Raw genomic sequence first — 20,676 nt, 5'->3', positions numbered from 1 at the left:
AAGAGCATGTTGCCAATCTCTGCACTATGTTGAAATCTTATCAAGATCTGACTGAATATTTATGCAGCTTCTCTCAGATAGTACTTCATTATAGGTAACTGCATCATTTGCAAAATGCCCAGTTTTACTATTAATATTGTCTGCAAAGTCATTAATATACAACATGAACAGCAATGGTCCCAACACATTTCCCTGGGGCCACACGTGAAGTTACTTCTACATCTGACGATGACTTTCCACCCAAGATAACATGCTATGTCCTCCCTATCAAAAAGTCCTCAATCCAGTCACAAATTTCACTTGACACCACATATGACCCTACTTTTGACAATAATCATAGGTGCAGTACTGAGTCAGATGCTTTTCATAAATCAAGAAACATTGTATATACTTGGTTGCCTTGATCTGAAGCTTTCAGTACATCATGTGAGAAAAGTGAGAGTTGGGTTTCATATGATCGATGCTTTCGAAGGTGTTACAGGAACTTTATGTTGTGGACTAAGTGAAGGTAGATGCAGTGCTGGTGAGTGCACTGCCTTGTGGTATTCACATCAGGTTGCTTCTTGTAACATGCATTATTAAGCTCTGTACAAAAATTAGACAAAGTATGTAGCTACACTTGGTTTTACACTGGCTCACAGGATGCAAACATTCGAATGTTTTCATCCTGTAAGCCAGTGTAAAACCAAGTGTGGCTACATACTGTGTTTATCTCTGGCCCTCCTCTCCATCAAGAACTCACTTCCATGCACCACTACCATTATATCCACTGTCACGGTTGAAGATTTTCACACACATTCTTATTTCTACAGCCTCTTTAATTACAGAAGTTGTTGGAATACAAATGTGTGGGAAAATCTTCTTCCATGACAGCAGATATAATGTTAGTGGTACATAGAAATGAGTTCTGAATGCAGAGAAGGGCCAGATGTATTTGTTGCAATGTTTACGCTAAGGCGGGAGCAGTGGCACCACCGGTGCGGATGCTGACACCTTCTGTGACAGCATGACATACTTGTTGATCAATCAGAAGCCATCTTTGGTCTTTTTTGACAATCAGTTGCTCCTGATGAAGCCATGAAGGTAATCATTATTAAAAATCCATAGGAGTATACTGTCAGAAGTGTCTGCTCAGATCAAATTTCACCACATTTGTGAAAGTGCATTTTAGGTGAAATAGGGAGTGGAAATTTGTGAAAAACCGAGTGAAAACAATGCACTAAATAGCAGTTGATTGAGACACCAACCAGAGACATGAAACAGGACAAAAAATTTTGCAGATGACATGCTGTCAAAAAAATGACGACAACAAGCACTAAAACCAGTGAATAATAATACAGTCCAGTTAGCGATGCAATTTTAATAAATAAAAATTTGACCCACAGAAGATGACACATAGATGTCGAAACATGTCTGGGTAAATATAAAAATACAGTAATTGTGTTTGCATAAGGCTGATTTTCAAAACAACCCAGTTTTTAAATTGCAAACACAGGAGAACATAAAGAGGAGCTTCAAACCTGCATAGTAAAATGAGCATGTATACTCCGTTAACATTTTTACAGGATGGTCTGGGACATCATTAACAACAGCTGAACATTTATTTTTCAATGACTTCATGATATTTAGGAATTCATTTGGGTCTGCTGGTCTAAGAAACAGGAATAAATTTTTTGCATCAGTATATGAAATTTCTTGGAACTTTATATTCAATAAATTGCCATACTTCTCCTTCATTAATTTACCACCAACTGCAGTACAGTATGGGTTGAAACTGTTGACAACTGTTTTAGCATCAGTGCCATCTGCAGAAATTTTTCTAACAGGGTGCAAGATTCTAAGATCGCCCCTTTTGATATTACTGATTAAACTAACCTGCATTTTAAAACCTTTTGTCAGACGTCTTGTTGAAAGTAGGCATTCTTGAATCAATCTTTTATGCTGATTCTAGGAATATCTACAATTTTTGTCAACCACATCAGGTTTTTACACAAAATAAGAAGTAATATTTTGATGAATTTCACTTCTGAGCCCACAAATATATTGTAACACACACAGTGAGCTTTAACCAAAACACATTTAAAAAATGAAATACATTTAAAAAATACTCTTCAGAGCTACCCTAATTTGTTTCGTGACTTCCGTGTATAAAAACAAGAACTAAACAATAGTCCATAAATTTTTAAAATTTCACTTTTTTTACTTCCTTGTAGAGCCAGGTTAGCTGCCTGTTTTTCAAGGAGTTCCTTGTGGGGGTGGGGGTGGCCATGTATTTAAAAAATAGTATTTCATCTGAGTCCACAGACGTATCATGGCACTGCACTGAACAGATATCTGAATGTTGTGCTGGGGCAGTTGAATTTAATGAAACTAAACTTCTAAATTAATATTATTTGATGCAGACTGTGTTTTTTCCAACCAGGATGCAGGGGAACAGTAGCACAGCCATAGACAATATTTTTATTCATTCTTCATTACTAGATGGGCATTCTGTTAGTAAAAGTGTGAATGGACTTTCAGACCATGACACACAAATTTTAACACTAGAACACTTTTGTACTCAAACTAATGTCACATATAATTGCAAACTATGTAGGGAAGTTAATCCAAAGGCAATAGAGAGGTTTTTAAAACTCATGAAGGAACAAGAGTGGCAGGATGTTTATAGTGTCGATAACGCAGATGACAAACATAATGGTTTTCTTAACACATTTCTCATGCTCTTCCAGAGCTGCTTTCCATTAGAACACTCTAAACAAGGTACTAGCAGTAAAAGGCAGCCTGGGTGGCTGATAGTGGGATAAGGATGTCATGTAGAACAAAGTGGGAATTATATCAGATGTTGGAAGTACTCACAATCAAGCTACAGTGGCCCATTACAAACAGTATTGTAAGGTGCTTAAAAACGTTATTAGGAAGGCAAAGAGTATGTGGAACGCAAATAGAATAGCTAATTCACAGGATAAAATTAAAACCATAAGGTCAGTTGTGAAGGAAGTGCCTGGTCAACAGCACAAGGTTGACAATATAGTCAGTTCATAGTAATAATATTTCTGTTATTGATAAATCAGATCTATGTACAGTATTTAACAATCATTTTCTGAGAATTGCTGGTGAATTAAATAAAAATTTAAGTTTCTACAGAGACTCATGTAACTCTCTTGGCAAATGCCTTTCCAAGATTGATGTCTGGAATACTCCTCTGTGATATTGACAAGGGGGAGATTGAGTCAATAATTAAATCACTGAAGACTAACGACTCTCATGGTCATGATGGAATGCCATGCAGAATATTAAAATACTGTGGTGCACAAGTTAGTCCTGTACTTACCCAAATTTTTAATTTTTCCTTTAGTAATACTGAACAATTAAAGTATTCAGTAGTAAAGCCGCTTTATAAAAAGGGAGAAATGGATAATGCAGACAAATTTAGACCTATTTCTATGCCATCAGTGTTTGCTAAAGTTATTGAAAAGGCTGTGTGTAAGGACAATTGATCATTTTATATAACAGAACTTGCTGTCAAATGCACAGTTCAGCTTTAGAATTTGTTTAACAACTGACATGCTATATTCTCTTCTCTGTGAGGTACTGGCTGGATTAAACAAAAGGTTTCAAATACTAGGAATATTTTTTTATCTAACTAAGGGGTTCGATTGTATTGACCACAAAATATTGCTCCAGAAGTTGGACCATTACAAAATACGGGGAGTAGCTCACAATCGTTTCACCTCTTACTTTAACAAGAGACAGCAAAATGTCATTATTTACAGTGTTGAGAATGGCTGTGATGTGGGGTATGAGTGGAGTACGGTAGATGGGGTGGGTGGGTGGGTGGGTGAGTGGGGGGGTGGGTGGGGGGGTGGGGGTGTCCCAGGGATCAGTGATGGGGAAACTCCTGTACCTTATTTATACAAATGATATGCCCTCTAGTATTACAGGTAGCTAAAATATTTCTGTTTGCTGATGACACTAGGTTGGTAGTAAAGGATGTTGTATGCAACACTGGCTCGGTTTCAAATAGTGCAGTTCATGACATAAGGTCATGGCTTGCAAAAAAATAAACTAATGCTAAATCACAGTAAGACTCAGTTTTTACAGTTTCTAACACACAATTCAACACAATCTGACATTTCAATTTCACAGAATGGGTATATGATTAGTGAAAGTTAACAGTTCAAATTTCTGGGTCGTGGAATGCCCACATTCAGGATCTTGTTCAAAGACTGCCATTTTTATTATTTGAATGGTATCTGATGTAAGTGATTGTTCAACACAAAAATTATACTACTTTGCTTACTTTCATTCGCTTATGCCGTATAGTATTATATTTTGGGGTAACTCTTCCCATTCTAAAAGGATATTTTTGGCTCAGAAACGGTTGGTCTGGGTAGTAAGTGGTGTAAGTTCGCAAACCTGTTGTTGACCCCTGTTCACTACTCTGGGTATTTTGACACTGGCCTCTCAATATAAATATTCTTTAATGTCATTTCTTGTTAACAATATCAGCTTATTCCCAAGAATAATCAACTTTCACTCAGTTAATATTCAGCAGAAACCCAATCTGCATTTGGATCAGACTCCCTTAACTCTTGAGCAAAAAGGTGTGCAGTATACTGCTGCATCCATATTCAATCAGCTACCACCAGAATTTAAAAACCTTAGCAGTAATCCACAAGCTTTCAAATCTAAACTGAAGAGTTTCCTCATGGGTCACTACCATTCTGTTGAGGAGTTCCTTAAATAATTAAGCCGATTCTTATTTTATATTGTTTATTGCATGTACTTAAATTTATGGCTTGACTTTTTTCTGGGTTCATAAATATTTTATTTTTATCTGTTATTCCTTTTATGTTGCAATTTCATGTACTGACATGTTCCATGACCTTCGAGATTAGCTCCTCAATTTGATCCTAAGGAATGTGACATGGAAACCAATAAAATAAAAAGCCTTGTATACAATGACTGTCTGTCTGTCATCAACATCCAACAAGTGTCGACCAACATAGCTGCTGTCCAGTGCCACTGGTACCCCTTTTTCAGATCTCGGTGAAAAGGCTCACTCTGCTCTTCAATATAATGTCCCAAATTTCTGGAAAGTAGTCGACATGTGAGAGTAGAAAGTGACTTTCACACTCATGTTACGCAAGATCTTTGCTATTTCACAAGAAGTCCGCAGTACCCGGTCAGAAGGCGGTCATGTACCTTTTCTCTTTTCTTCATTGTCTTCTCGGAATCTTCATCCTTCATCAATTTCTTTATTTGAGGACTAAAAGAATTTCCATCTTTCAGTTTGTCTTGCGTGGTGAAGGAAAATGTTTTGGGAAGGTACTTGACACAGGGTCCAATTTTATTTGTATAGGTGAAAATAAGACTTTTTTTTTGTTCTACAAGCAGTTCATGCAGGATATTTTTTGTTATAGGAACAAAATTTCTTCACTCTGACTGAACTCCCACACTCCTATGTCTTTGCCTTAACCGACTGTCCAATTCGCATAGAGGGCAAAGCATTTTTGTGAACCCAATTTGTCGTCCCAAGAACTTTGAAGTCACTGCAGATAAGCCAAATGCGTTCCTCATCCTGGATACTTATTAAGAGTATCTTTATCTTTTCATACAGCACTTTCATTTGAACTGAATGGGCCAGAAGAACGAGCCCATACACATCTCCATTATGCAGTAACATGCCTTTCAAGCTCCTCATTGAAGAACCTAGAAAATCTCCACTGTGTAGGATAATGTTCAATGCCAGAAGTGCATTAACTTGTTTATGCTGTGCAGTAAACCGAGGACTCGTTCCGAGAAAAAATTGAACCAATTCTGTCTCTCTATGTCTGCACCGTGAATAATGTGTTCCTGATTCCTGAAGGTTCTTACTTTTTATCTGGGAGCCAAGTAGTTCCGCAGATTCCTTAGGCAACTTCAAATCTAGTATGAAAGCATTTAGTTCACTCTGAGAGAACAGCTACTGAGTGAAGTTGCATTCAGGTTGGCGGACATAACTATCGTCTTCCATAATTACATTAACTTCATTTTCTTCATCTTCTGTCACGTTCTCTGCAACAGCTGGAGGAAGAGGAGTACTCAGATCTTCTCCATATACAAACTGGCCTAATGCTTGAATACACAATTTGTCTCTCATTTCTCGAACTGCATCCCTGAACATTGAAACTAGTGCAGAAATACTATTCATTGAAGACTTCATGAAATATGATCTGAAACTTTTAGCAGGAAAGAACATTTGCTTCATGTTAAAGCTTTTTTTTTTTTTTTTTTTTTTTTTTATTTTTTTTTTTTTATACAAAAGCATCAACTGTGTATTAATTATGTATTTTGTCAAGTCTCCCACATATGAAGTCAATTACTTTAAATTGTGTGTTATGAGACAATAAACTTCTATTACCCATTCTATTCCATTCTATCCTAAATTTGACAAGAAGTGCACAAAACATACTGTATATTAAATTTTCAAACTGAAATTTGTGACAAGTTCCTATGGGACCAAACTGCTGAGGTCATGGGTCCCTAGGTTTACACACTACTTAATCTAACTTTAATTAACTTACTTTAAGGGGCTCCAGAAAGGCTCGAAATCATGAAAAGTTCAATTTTTACTTTTTTGCGTTTTCTGAATCTGCAGACTATTACCTTTTAATAGACATATAATTTATTCAATTCCGAAGACTACGACTATTTTTAAATTTTTTTTGAAATGTGTTCTACATGGGCGTGACCCACTGTGGCGCTGTTAAACTGCTGTCAAATGGTGGTATTATTAACGTCGGTGTTCATCAGGTGCATTTTAGTGATGTGAGATAAAGTATGTGTTGTGGCTAACCTGTGATGGTTCAATATATATCGCTGGTGTGATTGTCGATTGTTTCATGTTTATTTACTCTGTCATTATCTCGAAAATATTCGTAATTAATTCTGTTTCTTGAGACTCTGTTTTGTTGAAGTATAATAATGAGTAAAAGTAAAGTTATTAGAAATCCTCTGAAGGCTTTTAAGAAAAGGAGAAATGTTGGAAAGCCAAAGGTATGTGTTATTACTGTAAACAATAAAGACCATAACCAAGTGAGTGAACCTAACCTATCACATACACCTGCCCATAGCAGTCAAAGTGGGAAAGAAAATACTTCACAGAAAAAGCTTGGTTCAATGAGTGAAAACTATGAATGTTTTATGGGCGAATCGGATGTGAATGAAATATTTGATATGTCGGTTCTCAAAGGAATTTTTTCAAACTGTGTAAGATGTATTCATTGTAGTGAAGTTGGTCTGGAACTCTCCATAATAAAGCACGTAGGACTTACTAGTGAAATACAACTGAAATGTGGTAAGTGTTCATACATGACCACCTTTTGGAACAGTGTTGCAGTAACTGCAACTGAAGAAAATGGTAGCAAAATCTACAAACACAACATTAGATTTGTTTATTACTTGCATTCAGTTGGTAAGGGTGCTACTGCAGGTGCAATTTTCTGTGGCATCATGAATCTTCCAAATCCCCCAACCAAGTTTACGACCTATAATAAATTAATAGGGTCTAAAGTAGAAGATGTCTGTATAGAATCTATGAAGAACGCTGTGGAAGAGGCAGTAATGGAAAATAATGGTAACAGAGATTTGACTGCAGCGTTCGATGGTACCTGGCATAAACGGGGACACACATCTCTTCATGGTGTAGTATCTGCCACCAGTATGTATACGGGGAAAGTTTTAGATGTAGCAGTAATATCAAAGTATTGTAGATGTCGACAAAAATATAAAGGAACACATGAAAATAATTGCAAAGCTAACTATAGTGGCAGTAGTGGAGGAATGGAAGTGGCTGGTGTTGCCAGTATATTCCAGCGTTCTGAGGCGTGTGATAAAGTGCGATATGTTAATTACCTTGGTGACGGTGATTCTAAAAGTTTCAAACATGTTCAAGGACTGAAGCCCTATGGTGATGATGTTGTAGTGCAGAAATTTGACACGTACAGAAGCGAATGGGAAGAAGACTTCGGCGACAAAGCTTCGTACAAAAAACAAAAACTCAGTGATGGTAAAGGGTTGGATGGGAAGGGAAGGTTAACTGACAGTGTAATTGACAAAATACAGAACTATTATGGAATGGCTATTAGGCAAAATACACAAAGTGTCGACGAAATGAAGAAGGCTGTTTGGGCTCTTTTTTTTTTCATACTTCTTCAACCGATGAAAATCCCCAACATAGCTTGTGTCCCAAAGAAGAAGACAGTTGGTGTAAATATAACAAAGGATTGCTAACTGGTGAAGTGTACACTCATAAGCATAGTCTGCCTCATGCAATAATGGAGGTGATAAAATCTATTTTCAGAGATTTAGCAGCACCTGAACTGTTGAAAAAGTGTATTCACGGAAAAACTCAAAACCCCAATGAAAGTGTAAATAGTGTTATATGGTCGAGAATCCCGAAGACTGTATTTGTTGGAATAGAAACACTTCACTTTGGTGTGTATGATGCTGTTGCGACTTTCAATTATGGCAACACTGTAAGGTGCAAGGTATTTAGAAATATGGGAATGAAGATAGGTTCTAACATGGTACGAGCGATGCTTGCTTTAGACAAGGGACGCCTTCGGGCTGCAGACAGGGCTGTAAAGAGTCTAGAAATACAAGCAAGAGTAAACAGGAGGAGGAACAAGAGGAAGCTGGAGGAGGAGTTTGCAGAGGATGAAGATAATCCATCCTATGGACCTGGAATGCACTAAAAAGTTAATCCAATCTTTGTCGCTCGATTCCCAAAACTTTAATTTTCTCATACTAATTACATGTTTTCTAAGGATCTTCCAGACATATTTGTTTCAAACTTTCAGTAAATGTTACACAGTACCTTCTGCATAATTTAACACAGCCTTTTTCCTAAAAACTGTATATTTTTGAATATATAAATAAAAAATTGCAAAAAAATGTTGTGAATTTTCATTACAATTGAAAAAAAATCATCTTTAATAACTGAACTAAAATTTTGTAAAATCCCTGTGTTAAGTTATACCCCATATTCCAATAAATAATCTGTAAAAAGTTCAACTTCCTACCTCAAATACTTTGTGAGGAAAGATGTAATTTATAAGCGTTATTTTAACATTGCAAGTATAGGGTGTTCCGGAGCCCCTTAAGAACAACACATACAACCATTCCAAACGGAGGACTCTAACGTCTGACAGGGGGAGTTGCATGAATCGTGGCACGGCGCCTTAGACCATGCTGCGTATGCCAAATGATTGATAGTCATTTAATTATTATTTTTAAAGATAGGTTAAGCTGCTATCTATACGATAAGCATACTTCAAAAGTATATGCAATGTACATCTCTTTTGTTATTAATGTGAATAGGGATGCCACATTTGATACAATTACCTAAAATTACATTTTCATACGATTAGATCTCAGGTATACCATGAGTTACAGAAAATATTCCCATGAAGATTTAATGATGTGTTTAAAAAAATTAAAATGTGAAATAAAAAAAAAAGAAATGTCAGAATTGCAAAAATCATTTGGATATCAACAAAAAGCACAACAAATGTTTTTCCGTGAAGGGAGAAGACAGGGAATCTGCTTTTAAAACTGCTTATTCAGCTTTAATGCCACCTGCGTAGTTCGTTAGCTTATGCAACTTTGCATCTCAGATTATTGAATTCACTATACTGGTCACATGCATCATATTTTTTAATGTTAACTGGCGTAACCGAAGTTGAACAAAACATGTCTTGAAAGCTACATTTTTTTGGCTTGATGGTAAAGTGTAGTCCAGGTCTAGTATACAACAAAATGAATGGGAAATCTCCAAACATTTCCCTTGAATTGGCTAGCAGAATCAATCTTGAACAGCTTAGGACTGATCCAAGGAAACCCCATCTCTCCGTTTTGCCATATTATTTAGCTGTATTACTGGGCAACAATGCCAACTAAACTGCAGCATTTGTTGCTTTACAATTGTACGTGGTGTTGTGTTCTACCCCACACAGACGTAAAAGGTCCAGTTTCCTGGATAGGACATCTTTTTGACCATGGAAATTTCACACATTTTTCCATGCCTTCTAGTGTGAAGAATGGTATTTTCTTTTTTCAACTCATGCATTTGGACCCATAGAATACGTATAGGAGACACACACACACACACACACACACACACACACACACACACACACACACACACACACACCTGTATAACCAATTCTTCATATTGTACAATAATAGCTCTGCCATGTAAAACTGAATGTAGAATTGGCTGGTTTTCTTTTTCCACAGACACTGGAGGAGATACCCATAAGGAAACTGGGGATAGATAATTGAAACATATACTGTTGCTATGTTAATGCTGTGCAAGGAATCCATGTGTCAGGGTGTTAGAGCGGTTGCTTTCTGTAGCTATATAAGCACTGCACTAAGAAACTACATGCTTCGAAATAGTACATCTGAAGTTTGCTAGAAATTTATGAGGAGACTATAATGAATAAATTCCTGTATTCAAATTCTACACATTGCTGTCATTTGATCTGACATATTTCACTACTAATTACATATTTCTTCAACAACTGTAATATTTTGTAAACTGACATCACATATAGTTTACTTAAAGCTTTAACATTAATTCAACATGTCATAATCCAATGAAACACAAGTTTACGCTAAGATTGAACCATATCCTGTTGTAGGCAACGAATTACACCCACATACAGCTTTGCACAAAATACTTTATTTTTCCGACTGAGAAAAGAACACTAAACTGAACTAACAGTCAAAGAGTAAAAGCTTATATCTAACATTCACTGCATGTGCATAGAGCAAACGAAGCACGCATCACTGGCTACTCCCACATTCCCACACAGCCCCCCCCCCCTCCCTTGAAGTGCGGAGCACACGGGATAAATGGGTACTTAAACTTGACTTGTCTCCCTGCTCTCGTACAGACAACTTGTTGGTGTGAGGATGAGGGAGCTGGTGTGGGCTGTTGCGTTGTGTTTCCATGTCCTCTTGCCATGGATTCTTCTGCCATATCATGCGTAGTGAGTTCTAAACTTTGGTCCCTCTCATCCTCTGAAGTGTCATCATACTCCAGTTCTAGTAAGACCCATGCTGGTTTTACCCTCTCTATGGACACACTAATAGTTTTGTCATATTGTGAGATGTCTATGGTAGGGGTGTTACGTCATACTATTCAATAAGATCCAGTATATGGAGGTTGTAGTGGCGCTCTGACTGAATCTGTGCAGAGCATGACATGTGTACAGTCTGCCAACATTTTATGTACGGAAACTGGTCGCACACCATGTCTAGATACTGTAGGCCTTGTCATTGCTTCCACATGCTGACGGATTTCATGTATCAGTGACGAGAGCTTTGTTGGCATTTGTGATGTGATGGTGGTTAGGTAATCTGCCGGGATTCTCAATGGTTTCCCATACACCAATTCCGCCACTCAGGCACCGATGTCCGTCTTGTATGCGGTCCGTAATCCATGGAGAACCAATGCTAATGCTTCTGTCCTGTTTCTCTGACGACACATGAGAGCTGCCTTTAATGTCCTGTGCCACTTCTCCACCATACCAATGCTCGCTGGATGGTAGCTTGTTGTATGGTGGTACTGGAACCCACATAAATTAGTTAGCTCATTGAATAGACTAGACTCGAACTGGTGACCTTGATCTGTTGTGATATGAAGGGGGCACTCGAAGTGAGCTAGCCATTGCGAGAGAAATGCTTTTGCAACAAATTCAGCCGCTATGTCAATGATCAGAATTGCCTCCGCCCATCTTGTGCATCTGTCTACCACTGTTAACAAATACTTATAGCCATCTGAAACTGGGAGTGGACCCACTAAGTCCAGATGGACATGGGCAAATCTTGCTGCTGATCCTGTGAAATTCCCTAGTTTCGCGTGAATGTGTCATCATAGTTTGCAGCGCTGCCAAGTGTACGCATGTGCAAGCCCATTCCCTGGCGTCCTTTTTAATTGATGGCCAGACAAAATGTGCTGTCAGTAACTTAATCGTGGCAGTTACCCCTTGGTGTGCCAGACCATGAATACTGTCATATGCCGCATTACAAAATTGTTGTGGAATGTATGGGCACAGCTTCTGCCATGATATATCCCACCATAACTTAAGCCTTCTTTCTGTCATGAGTATCGGCTGTAGGTGTAACCCTGTTGTGTGATCCGTCAACAACTTATGTAGATCCACATCCGCTTCCTGTGATGTCGAGAGTTCTTCATAATTTACTGTGATGGTCACACCCAAACATGAGAAAAGTAAACTGCAACCAGATTCTCCGCACCTCTGATGTGCCTTATATCTGTGGTGAATTGACTGACAAATTCAATGTGCCAGAACTGCCTTGGCAAGCACTTATAGCTGATGTTGCTGAAACCTGACACTAAAGGTTTATGATCAGTGAAAATATTTACTGGCCAGGCTTTCATATATTGCCAAACAACGGTCTGTCATATGCACTGCATTTTGCCTGTCGGAGTTGCAGTTTCTTTGAGAAGAATCAAAGTGGTTGCCAATGTCCGTTGACTCGGTGTTGCAAGGCTGCACCAATTGCAGCCTGGCTGGCATCTACAACAATACTCAATGGTGTTACAGGTATGGAGTGCGTGAGTAACACTGCCTCCTCTAAGCTTCTTTGATAATTGCCAAAAGCTTTGGTCATTTCTGGTGTCCATTGCAGCTTTCGCTTTCCTGTGGTACTACTGCCAGCCAGTGCACTGTTAAGCGGGGCTTGTGTTTGAGTGGTAATTGCTAAATGATGCCGGTAAAAATTTATTGTACCGAGATAGTGCCCAAGTTGTTCGTAGTCTTTAGGTTTGGGTAAGTTGTGCAACATGTCTATCTTCTCCGGTAATGGCTGTATACTGTCAGCTGAAACTATACAGCTGAGAAAAGTTACTTGACTCTTGCTCACAATGTATTTGCGCTCATTTAATACTTCTCCATATTTATCGAACCACTGTCATACCTCTTGAATATGTCTATCATGTGATTGCATATCCTCTGAGAATACCAAAATATCATCCAGATATGCATAACAGGGACATAATCCCTGGAGCAATTCATCAATGAATCTTTGCCATGATTAGGCCGCATTTTTGAGTCCGAATGGCATAAACATAAATTGGAATAGCCCAAAGGATGTGATCACTGCCATCTTTGCCATGTCAGCTGAAGCCACACGAATCTGATTGTATGCCTTATGACAATCCGGTACCGAAATACTTTCGCACCCGCTAGAGTGTAGGTAAACTCTTGAATGTTTGGTATGGGGTACTTGTCTGAGATTGTTCTCACCTTCAGTCAGTGGTAGTCGCCACAGGGATGCCATGTGTTTTCTTTCTTGCGTACTAGGTGGAGAGGGGACGCCCAAGAACTGTCAGACCTTCTAATTAATCCAGCCTGGAGTATCTCTTCAAATATCGCTTTTGTCTCCGCTAATCTGTCTGGGGCTAAAACTACAGACACGTCTTGATACTGGCAGACCTTGGGTAGTATGTGTATAATGCACTGTATTATGTTTAACTACTAAGAGTCTTTATGGCTTCTTGTTGGGGGAGACCGTATAGCTGAACTACTGACTCCTCGTGCAACAACCTCTGCCACACTGCATCAAAAACCTTTTATCATGCCCCGATTTGATCTGGTAGTAAGAGAGTTATTTGCCAAGTCCAAGGTGAGTGCAAAATGAGATGAGAAATCTGCACCTAAGATCAGCTGTAAAATATCTGCCACTATAAGAGTCCACTTGTAACGGGGTAGCTAAAACAATATCTATCATGAGCTCTTTATAACCTTATGTGTTTATACTTGAATTATTAACTGCTATCAGTTTCAAAAAAAATCGTAGAGGGAGACCAAGAGATGAATACATTAAGCAGATTCAGAAGGATGTAGGTCGCGGCAGGTACTGGGAGATGAAGAAGCTTGCACCGGATACAGTAGCACGGAGAGATGCATCAAACCAGTCTCAGAACTGAAGACCACACCAACAACAATCAATTTCAAAGGCTCACATGTGTCCTTGTTAACAAAGCTCGAGGCCAGCAAGGTACTCACTTCCGAGCCAGTGTCCATCAGGAAGTTGAGGCCTGCGAGTCAATCAACCACTTGTAATCTGTGTGATGTTAGCTTACACTCCCAGGATGATGCAGAGTGACATAAAGGTACAGCACATGGGAAGTCTTCAAGTGCCTTACCTTGACTGTGAATGTTGCTGCCTGCAACTGTCAACTGGTTCCTCATTCGTATAATGGCACATACGTGAGTTCCGCAACCCGTGGTGCCTAAGGCATGCTGCCCTCGTCATTTGGGTGTCCACAAGGTTTTGTGCCTCTCGTAGTTTGTGGCCTGAATCTTCTGTGACACCAGCAAAAATTGTCGGCGTGAGCTTGATTGAGTTTCGAGTGTGACCTCTTTTTGTTACTGGTGGACTTGGTGGACGTCTGGAGCTCAAGTTATGTAGCCCAGTAGCCATATTTTCTATTGCATCTTGCAGTTTCCTGATTCCCTCAGTGATGCCTGGTTTTTGTCTGTAACCTGTGGCTGCACGGCTTAATTTCGATTCTTCTAACCATTCCGATGAGTCATTATTAGCTTCCATTGCAGAGGTGGCAGATGATGTTGCTACGGACACTGCGGGTGTTGACTGTAGAGTAGCAAAAGCTTTGTCAGCTATTTGCAGTGGCTTGTCATGAGACTGTCCTTCAAACGCAATCAGTGTCAGTTGAACTTGATGAGGAACCTGCTTTGCCAGACGTGCAGTAACAATTCATTGGATATTATGCTTTGGATATCATGCTTGTGTGAACTGTAGTGTGTAAATGTCTCAAAAATTCAGATTGACTTCTGTCCCCGTGTTTCTCCTGATACATCACCTGGGAAAGACGCTAATCAGGTAATTTCGTGCAGCAAGCGATCAACACCATTTTAAGTGTGGTGTATGACTGTTGGAGCAGTAGATGTATGATCATATCAGAGACTATTGCTGTTGCCCTCTGATCCAGGTTGCTAGTTGCAAGAGTGAATTTTTCGCAGTCTTTGGTTATGCATTGTTGCTAGAAGATATTCTCCATTATCGAAAACCATATGTCTGTTTGCGGAGGCATGAATGGAGGTGCTCTTAATTGCAACTGTGGCGCGGTTGATAACGGTGCATTCATGCGTGAAAAATCTTCAACATGTAAGTATGCTCATGGTGTTGCTGCTACTATCGGAGTTTGCAAATTCATGGATTCTGTTTTGCTATCTTTCTTCAGTGTTGCAAGCTCCAAAAGCCCAACCTTTTGCTTTAGCCATTGTATCTAATCATTTGTTGCCTGCAGAATTTTGTTTGCTTCTTCCATCTTTGGCGAAACTGCTGCACAATATTAAGTTGCGAAACCTTCTCTTATTTTTCCCTGGGTCATCAATTATGTAAGCAACAAATTAAACCCACATACAGCTTTGCATAAAATGCTGTATTTTTCAAATTTGGAAAAGAAAACTAACTGAACTAACAGTCAAAGAGTAAAAACTTAAATCTAACGGTCGCTGCACTTGCATGGAGTAAACAAAGCATGCATCACTGGCTACTCATGTTCTTACACTGTCATGGGTGATTACCTTGATGGTCTCCATTCCTTTATGGCCATTTAATTGGAATTTGCTACTTTCAGTTTATCCACAAATCATTCTCATTGCTACTGGAACACACGTTACAGCTAAATCATAACAGTTAGCAGTTTCACCATGAAAGGGCTCCATCACACATTATGCCAATCATTTTGAATCATCTCTACAATACTTATCTTTGTAAATGGATCAGAAAGAGAGGACCTGTCTCCTAACACACCAGCTAATATATCCTGATGTCAATAAACTTTTTCTTGTCAGGCTATTTCAAATAATCATGAATGAAAAGAAATTGATCCTGATCACCTTCAACAGCTTCTTACTGAAGCCTTTGAGTAAAAAAAAAAAAAAAAAAAAAAAAAAAAAAAAAAAAAAAAAAAAAAAAAAAAAAAAAAAAATGCTGGACTGCCCTTACAACTTTGTGCAGTTTTATTCACTACAAAGATCACCATCAGCTTCGAGGGAGGGAGGGAAAGCTACCCCTACCCACATCCACACCTACTACACAACCTACACAAAGAAAGAATTTGAGCTCTCATGATGCTAAGAAACTGGTTGTCATTAAGTACTAGCATGCAAGTGTACCTATACAGTGTGACAAGTTTCATAAGAGACTTGTGACTCAGTGGACTAGATGAGCAGTTTACTACACACGTTCTTATGCTCCATTGGAAAGAAAAATAAAAAGTATGAAGCTCCTCCACATCTCCATAAAAAATATGTGGAAATGTTTTGATTAGTGAAAGGAATGAATGCAGCCACATGTGAACATAAACTGGTTCTACTTTCAAGACAACTATCACTAAGTAAATACACAAGTATTCTGTGCTACTACAGACTTGTTCCTCTGGTTTACTTCTTTTGCGATAAGCCACGAGTATGATATTTTCTGGCAGAGCTCAGAGACACATACACAGTAAAGTTTTCATACACAGCCAGTGAGTAGATCAATGAATTATGTCACAGCATATGAACACAGTAAAAGGTCAACAAATAGTTAAGCACTAATTTTTCATTACAGGTAAGTGATTAGTAATGCAAGTAGTCTCAGTTCTTTTGCATCGACATAATCTGATGGCCATCTTTTAAACTTTCACAAAACAATGCATTTAAAAATTATTTTTCTGGTATCAACTGTTTTACTGTTTCTCAAAATATTCACCAATAAACTTTATAAGCTTTTCCATGCGTTCAAACCAATTCTGGCTTTTATTTCCCAATAAAATTCTTCTGAGTGAGCGACTGCATCATATATGATAAAAATTCCAATGTTCTGGCTGCGACTGCAGGCAGCCTTCATGATGGTAGTCTCCCTACATTCTTTCAATTCTAGAAATATTTTTTTCACTTTGATGTTGGTACCTTACCTTAAATTCATTGTTTTGGGAGAATTCAACAGTGATGGAAAGTGTGATATAAGTGTCTTTTGTTTGACATAAAGTAACTAAAAGAAGTTACTGGTCATTGAATCAGATGAATACAACAATGAGACAGTAATTTGATTTTATTTTCTGTAAGTGATCAGTTGTTTGACTTGCTGTGTAACAGCTGGCATTGTCATGATGACTGATGCCTGGTATTTAGTTGTTTTTGCCAATTTTGTTGATAACATGTGGCAAACAATTTGTTTTACACCATTCAGCATAAACTATCCTTTGGTTCTCTAAAGCAATGTCCAATGTAACCAAAGAAATAAAGAAATGCACAACCATTTCTTTTTTGAAAGAGTTTTATAAATGAACCAATTCTGTTGGTTTCAGTTCATCTTTGAACAGCCATACAATTGATAGCTGCTTAGTTTCTGATTATAATAAATTTATTCAAGTTTTCTCTCCTGTAACAACACTGTAAAAAGATTTTGCATTCTGTTAATTAATTTTTTTGAGCGTTTCCTTGTACCACTTGACATGAGTCTGGTTTTGAGCTCTGGTCAAAGTCTGCAGAATTCACTGGCAACAGAACTTCCACATTCAAATTTTCATACAAAATCTAATATACTGCTATTTTTATTATGCCTAATGTTGTCTGTATTTCATTGTAAGTTACTTGCCGATTGTCTTCAATTGTGTTGTGCACATCATCAACATTTTTGGAACATAACAATTTTTAGTCGAATTTCACAAAAATTCTTCTCCTACTGAAGCACAACCATGACTAAATTTCACAAGCCAATTGTAAGCACTCCTTTCTTAAGGTTATTGATACCTGTTAAACCTCTTCAAAAACTTAAAAGGCAACCTTCATATAACGTGTAGCTTTGTGTTACTTTGTGGTTTTGATGAATGTCCTAGTCACCTCTAAATTTTTTTTTTTTTTTCCTTTTTTTCCTTGTTTGTTTTAACTTACCTAGCAAGGTGAGATTAGATTCCAGACGACTGAAAGATTCTCGTAATTTACGTTCTCGGCCCTCCACAGCAAGTTCTGCTTCCACATGACTTCTTTGCCATTCAAGGAATTCAGCATCAGTTAAAGTTCGTCTTGCCATCACCAGCACTCTTAGACCTTGTCTGGCGTAGGAGTTCAGATGCTGCTGAGTACGAAATATATGCTGCTGCATAACCACATCATCTGAAACGATCATGAACATATATTTCAAATTTAACTAGTGTTTTAAATTCTTGTTAAAAATTTGGCAAATATGAAGAAAACATTTCAACATTACATAATACTTATGAGTACAGGCTGTGCAAGCTTGAATTTCACAATTTACTTACGGCTTCTTTCAACGTGCTATGAATCTGTTACAGGACAAAAATAAGCTTGTGAGCATTTTGATTCAAATCTACAAAGGCCAATCAAAAAGTTTCTATTTTAGGGTGTTATTGCAATGTATACGCAATGTAGCACCACTCCAATGCAGGTATATAAGCAGCGACATGATGGCAATGGAAGAGTGTGGCATTCATGTCTTGCCAACATGCTTGTGGCAAATGCATAAACATGAACTGTGGCGACGTTATTGCCAAATGCGTCCAAACAGCAACAAAATGCTGTTATTCTTTTCTTGGCTATCAAAGGACAAACACCATCAGACATCCATCAGAGAATGAAGAATGTGTACGGCAAAGCATGTCTGTCGAAAACCGCCATTGTGGAATGGTGTGCCAAAGGGTGCTGCTGCTTTATGGTAACACACATCCTCATACTGCAAATGTTGTAATGCAGAAGTTACACCAACTGAAATGCGAGACACTAGCACCCATCCTGTAGTCCTCATCCCTCCCCATATGATTATCATGCTTTTGCTCCCTTACAAAAGGCATTGAAAAGTTGACAGTTCCTGTCAGACGAGGATATGCAGCAGGCAGTTACTGACGTCTTCATGCAGCATGACACAGTGTTTCACAAAATGGTTCTATGTAAAGGGACAGAGGTCCAAATCCCATGTCAAGTTGAAACATATCCCACACTTTGTCTCTTGTTAGTCGTAAAAGACACACAATATAAGGAATCCTTCTAAGCATTGTGTGCGCCTGGAGAAAAGTTCCAGCAACTGGAATATTGGCAAGTACTTGAAGCTGGATGCAATAAACTATTTTCACTAACTTGCAGATGCTACTTCTGAAAGTTGTCTGCACTTGCAGAAGTCTAATTGCTGCATGCGTTTACATGTCAAAGAACTTGCAGAAGTTCACACATTATCATGTTCACATTCAACATAAGATCTGCCCACCATTCTCTGTTACTCACTGTCTTCAGTGATTTTTGAAAAGTTTATACACCTGCACCTCTTCACTTGTGACCAAAGCACAACAATTAAAAATACTGTCTTTCACAACAAGACCCCTTCAATCAATTAAATTTTAAAAAGTTTGTAGTACAACACCATTGCACTCACATTCACTGTCCAATGTGTCCCACCATCCACCAAAACTCCCCTGATTCATTTGTCTTTTTGTGCACACTGCCTCATTATGATAAAGGCCAGCTAGTGGCAGTTCCATTAATCTTCCCTCACTGGCTTTCACACATCTTTTTTTTCAGTTGAGCACTGTTGCCACACTTTGAAAATAAGCATTGGTAATTCTGGGCTGGCACGTTCCAAATCAGACTGACAATTTATGAATATTTGAAGATTTGTTGTTTAAGGCTAGGTCAAGACCTCCGACTAGCCACAACTTTGTAAAGATCAAATTAAAATTTCCATGAGTTACTTTACAAACAGAGCTCCAAAAAGGTTGATAATATCAGCTTTTCCTCTGGCTCAAATATTTGCCTTGTTGATATACTTTTCTGGTATTTGGACAGCTCTTGATATTGTCCCAAACTTCAAACGCATGTCTAAAATTTTTCAGTTAGTGTATGACATTTTAAATTCTGACATAAAATAGGGTCTCTACTTCTCGGCCTTCATAACCCTACAGCAGTCATCATGTCCATTCCTTTCACACCCCACCAACAGAAGAGAGAGTTACTGACAATATGGATGTAATCGACACCCTGGCAACAACAACTTGGCCCCTGCCTCTCATTGGTACGTGTCAGACTTCTGATGGTGAATTTATTAAAGAATGCTTAGAAAGTGCAGCAGATACAATTTGCCATGGCAATGAAGGAGGTGTCTAAAAATCAGTTTGTGTCATCAAACTATTGCCTGGAGAACTGATGAACTTGAGAAATCTATTGAAAAGGACTGGAAAAGTTTTAGTTTTAGATTTTATTCATAGGCAATACATAAAAATACTGATACTAGTGATATGGTCAAATTTTTCGTACTTATTAGGGGCGTTAATGATGAATACTATATTACTGAAGAAATGGTTTTATTGGTACCATTGAAAGACATGACATCATTATCAAGAGATTTATATGAAGCAGTGAAAAAAAAAAAGAAAAAAAGCAGTTTTCTTTGTCTGTCGTCAATCTATCTGGCATAGTTACAGATGGTGTGTCAGCTATGGCATTTAAAAAAGAAAGGCTTGTAAAATTAATAGATAACAATCCACGAAGTGTCAGAGAGTTATTTCATGAAATACCATTGCACGATACACCAAGAAAATTTATGTTGAAAAGCTCAAAAAAAATGGATCACATTATG

At 38.2% G+C, this 20,676-nt stretch overlaps 1 protein-coding gene across 3 annotated transcripts in view; it reads right to left on the bottom strand.

Annotated features, from left to right (window-relative positions):
* The window catches only part of LOC124605534 (phospholipid-transporting ATPase VA), a 354,547-nt gene that overhangs the window by 29,432 nt on the left and 304,439 nt on the right, over positions 1-20,676 (bottom strand). For all 3 annotated transcript variants that reach the window (XM_047137281.1, XM_047137282.1, XM_047137284.1), the window contains one exon: positions 17,985-18,206. In XM_047137281.1, the coding sequence (XP_046993237.1) occupies positions 17,985-18,206 (222 nt within the window). The remainder of the gene's footprint in view (positions 1-17,984; positions 18,207-20,676) is intronic.

This window comes from Schistocerca americana, chromosome 3, assembly GCF_021461395.2.
Source record: "Schistocerca americana isolate TAMUIC-IGC-003095 chromosome 3, iqSchAmer2.1, whole genome shotgun sequence".
Classification (NCBI taxonomy): domain Eukaryota; kingdom Metazoa; phylum Arthropoda; class Insecta; order Orthoptera; family Acrididae; genus Schistocerca; species Schistocerca americana.
This window is presented reverse-complemented; position numbering and strand designations above follow the sequence as displayed.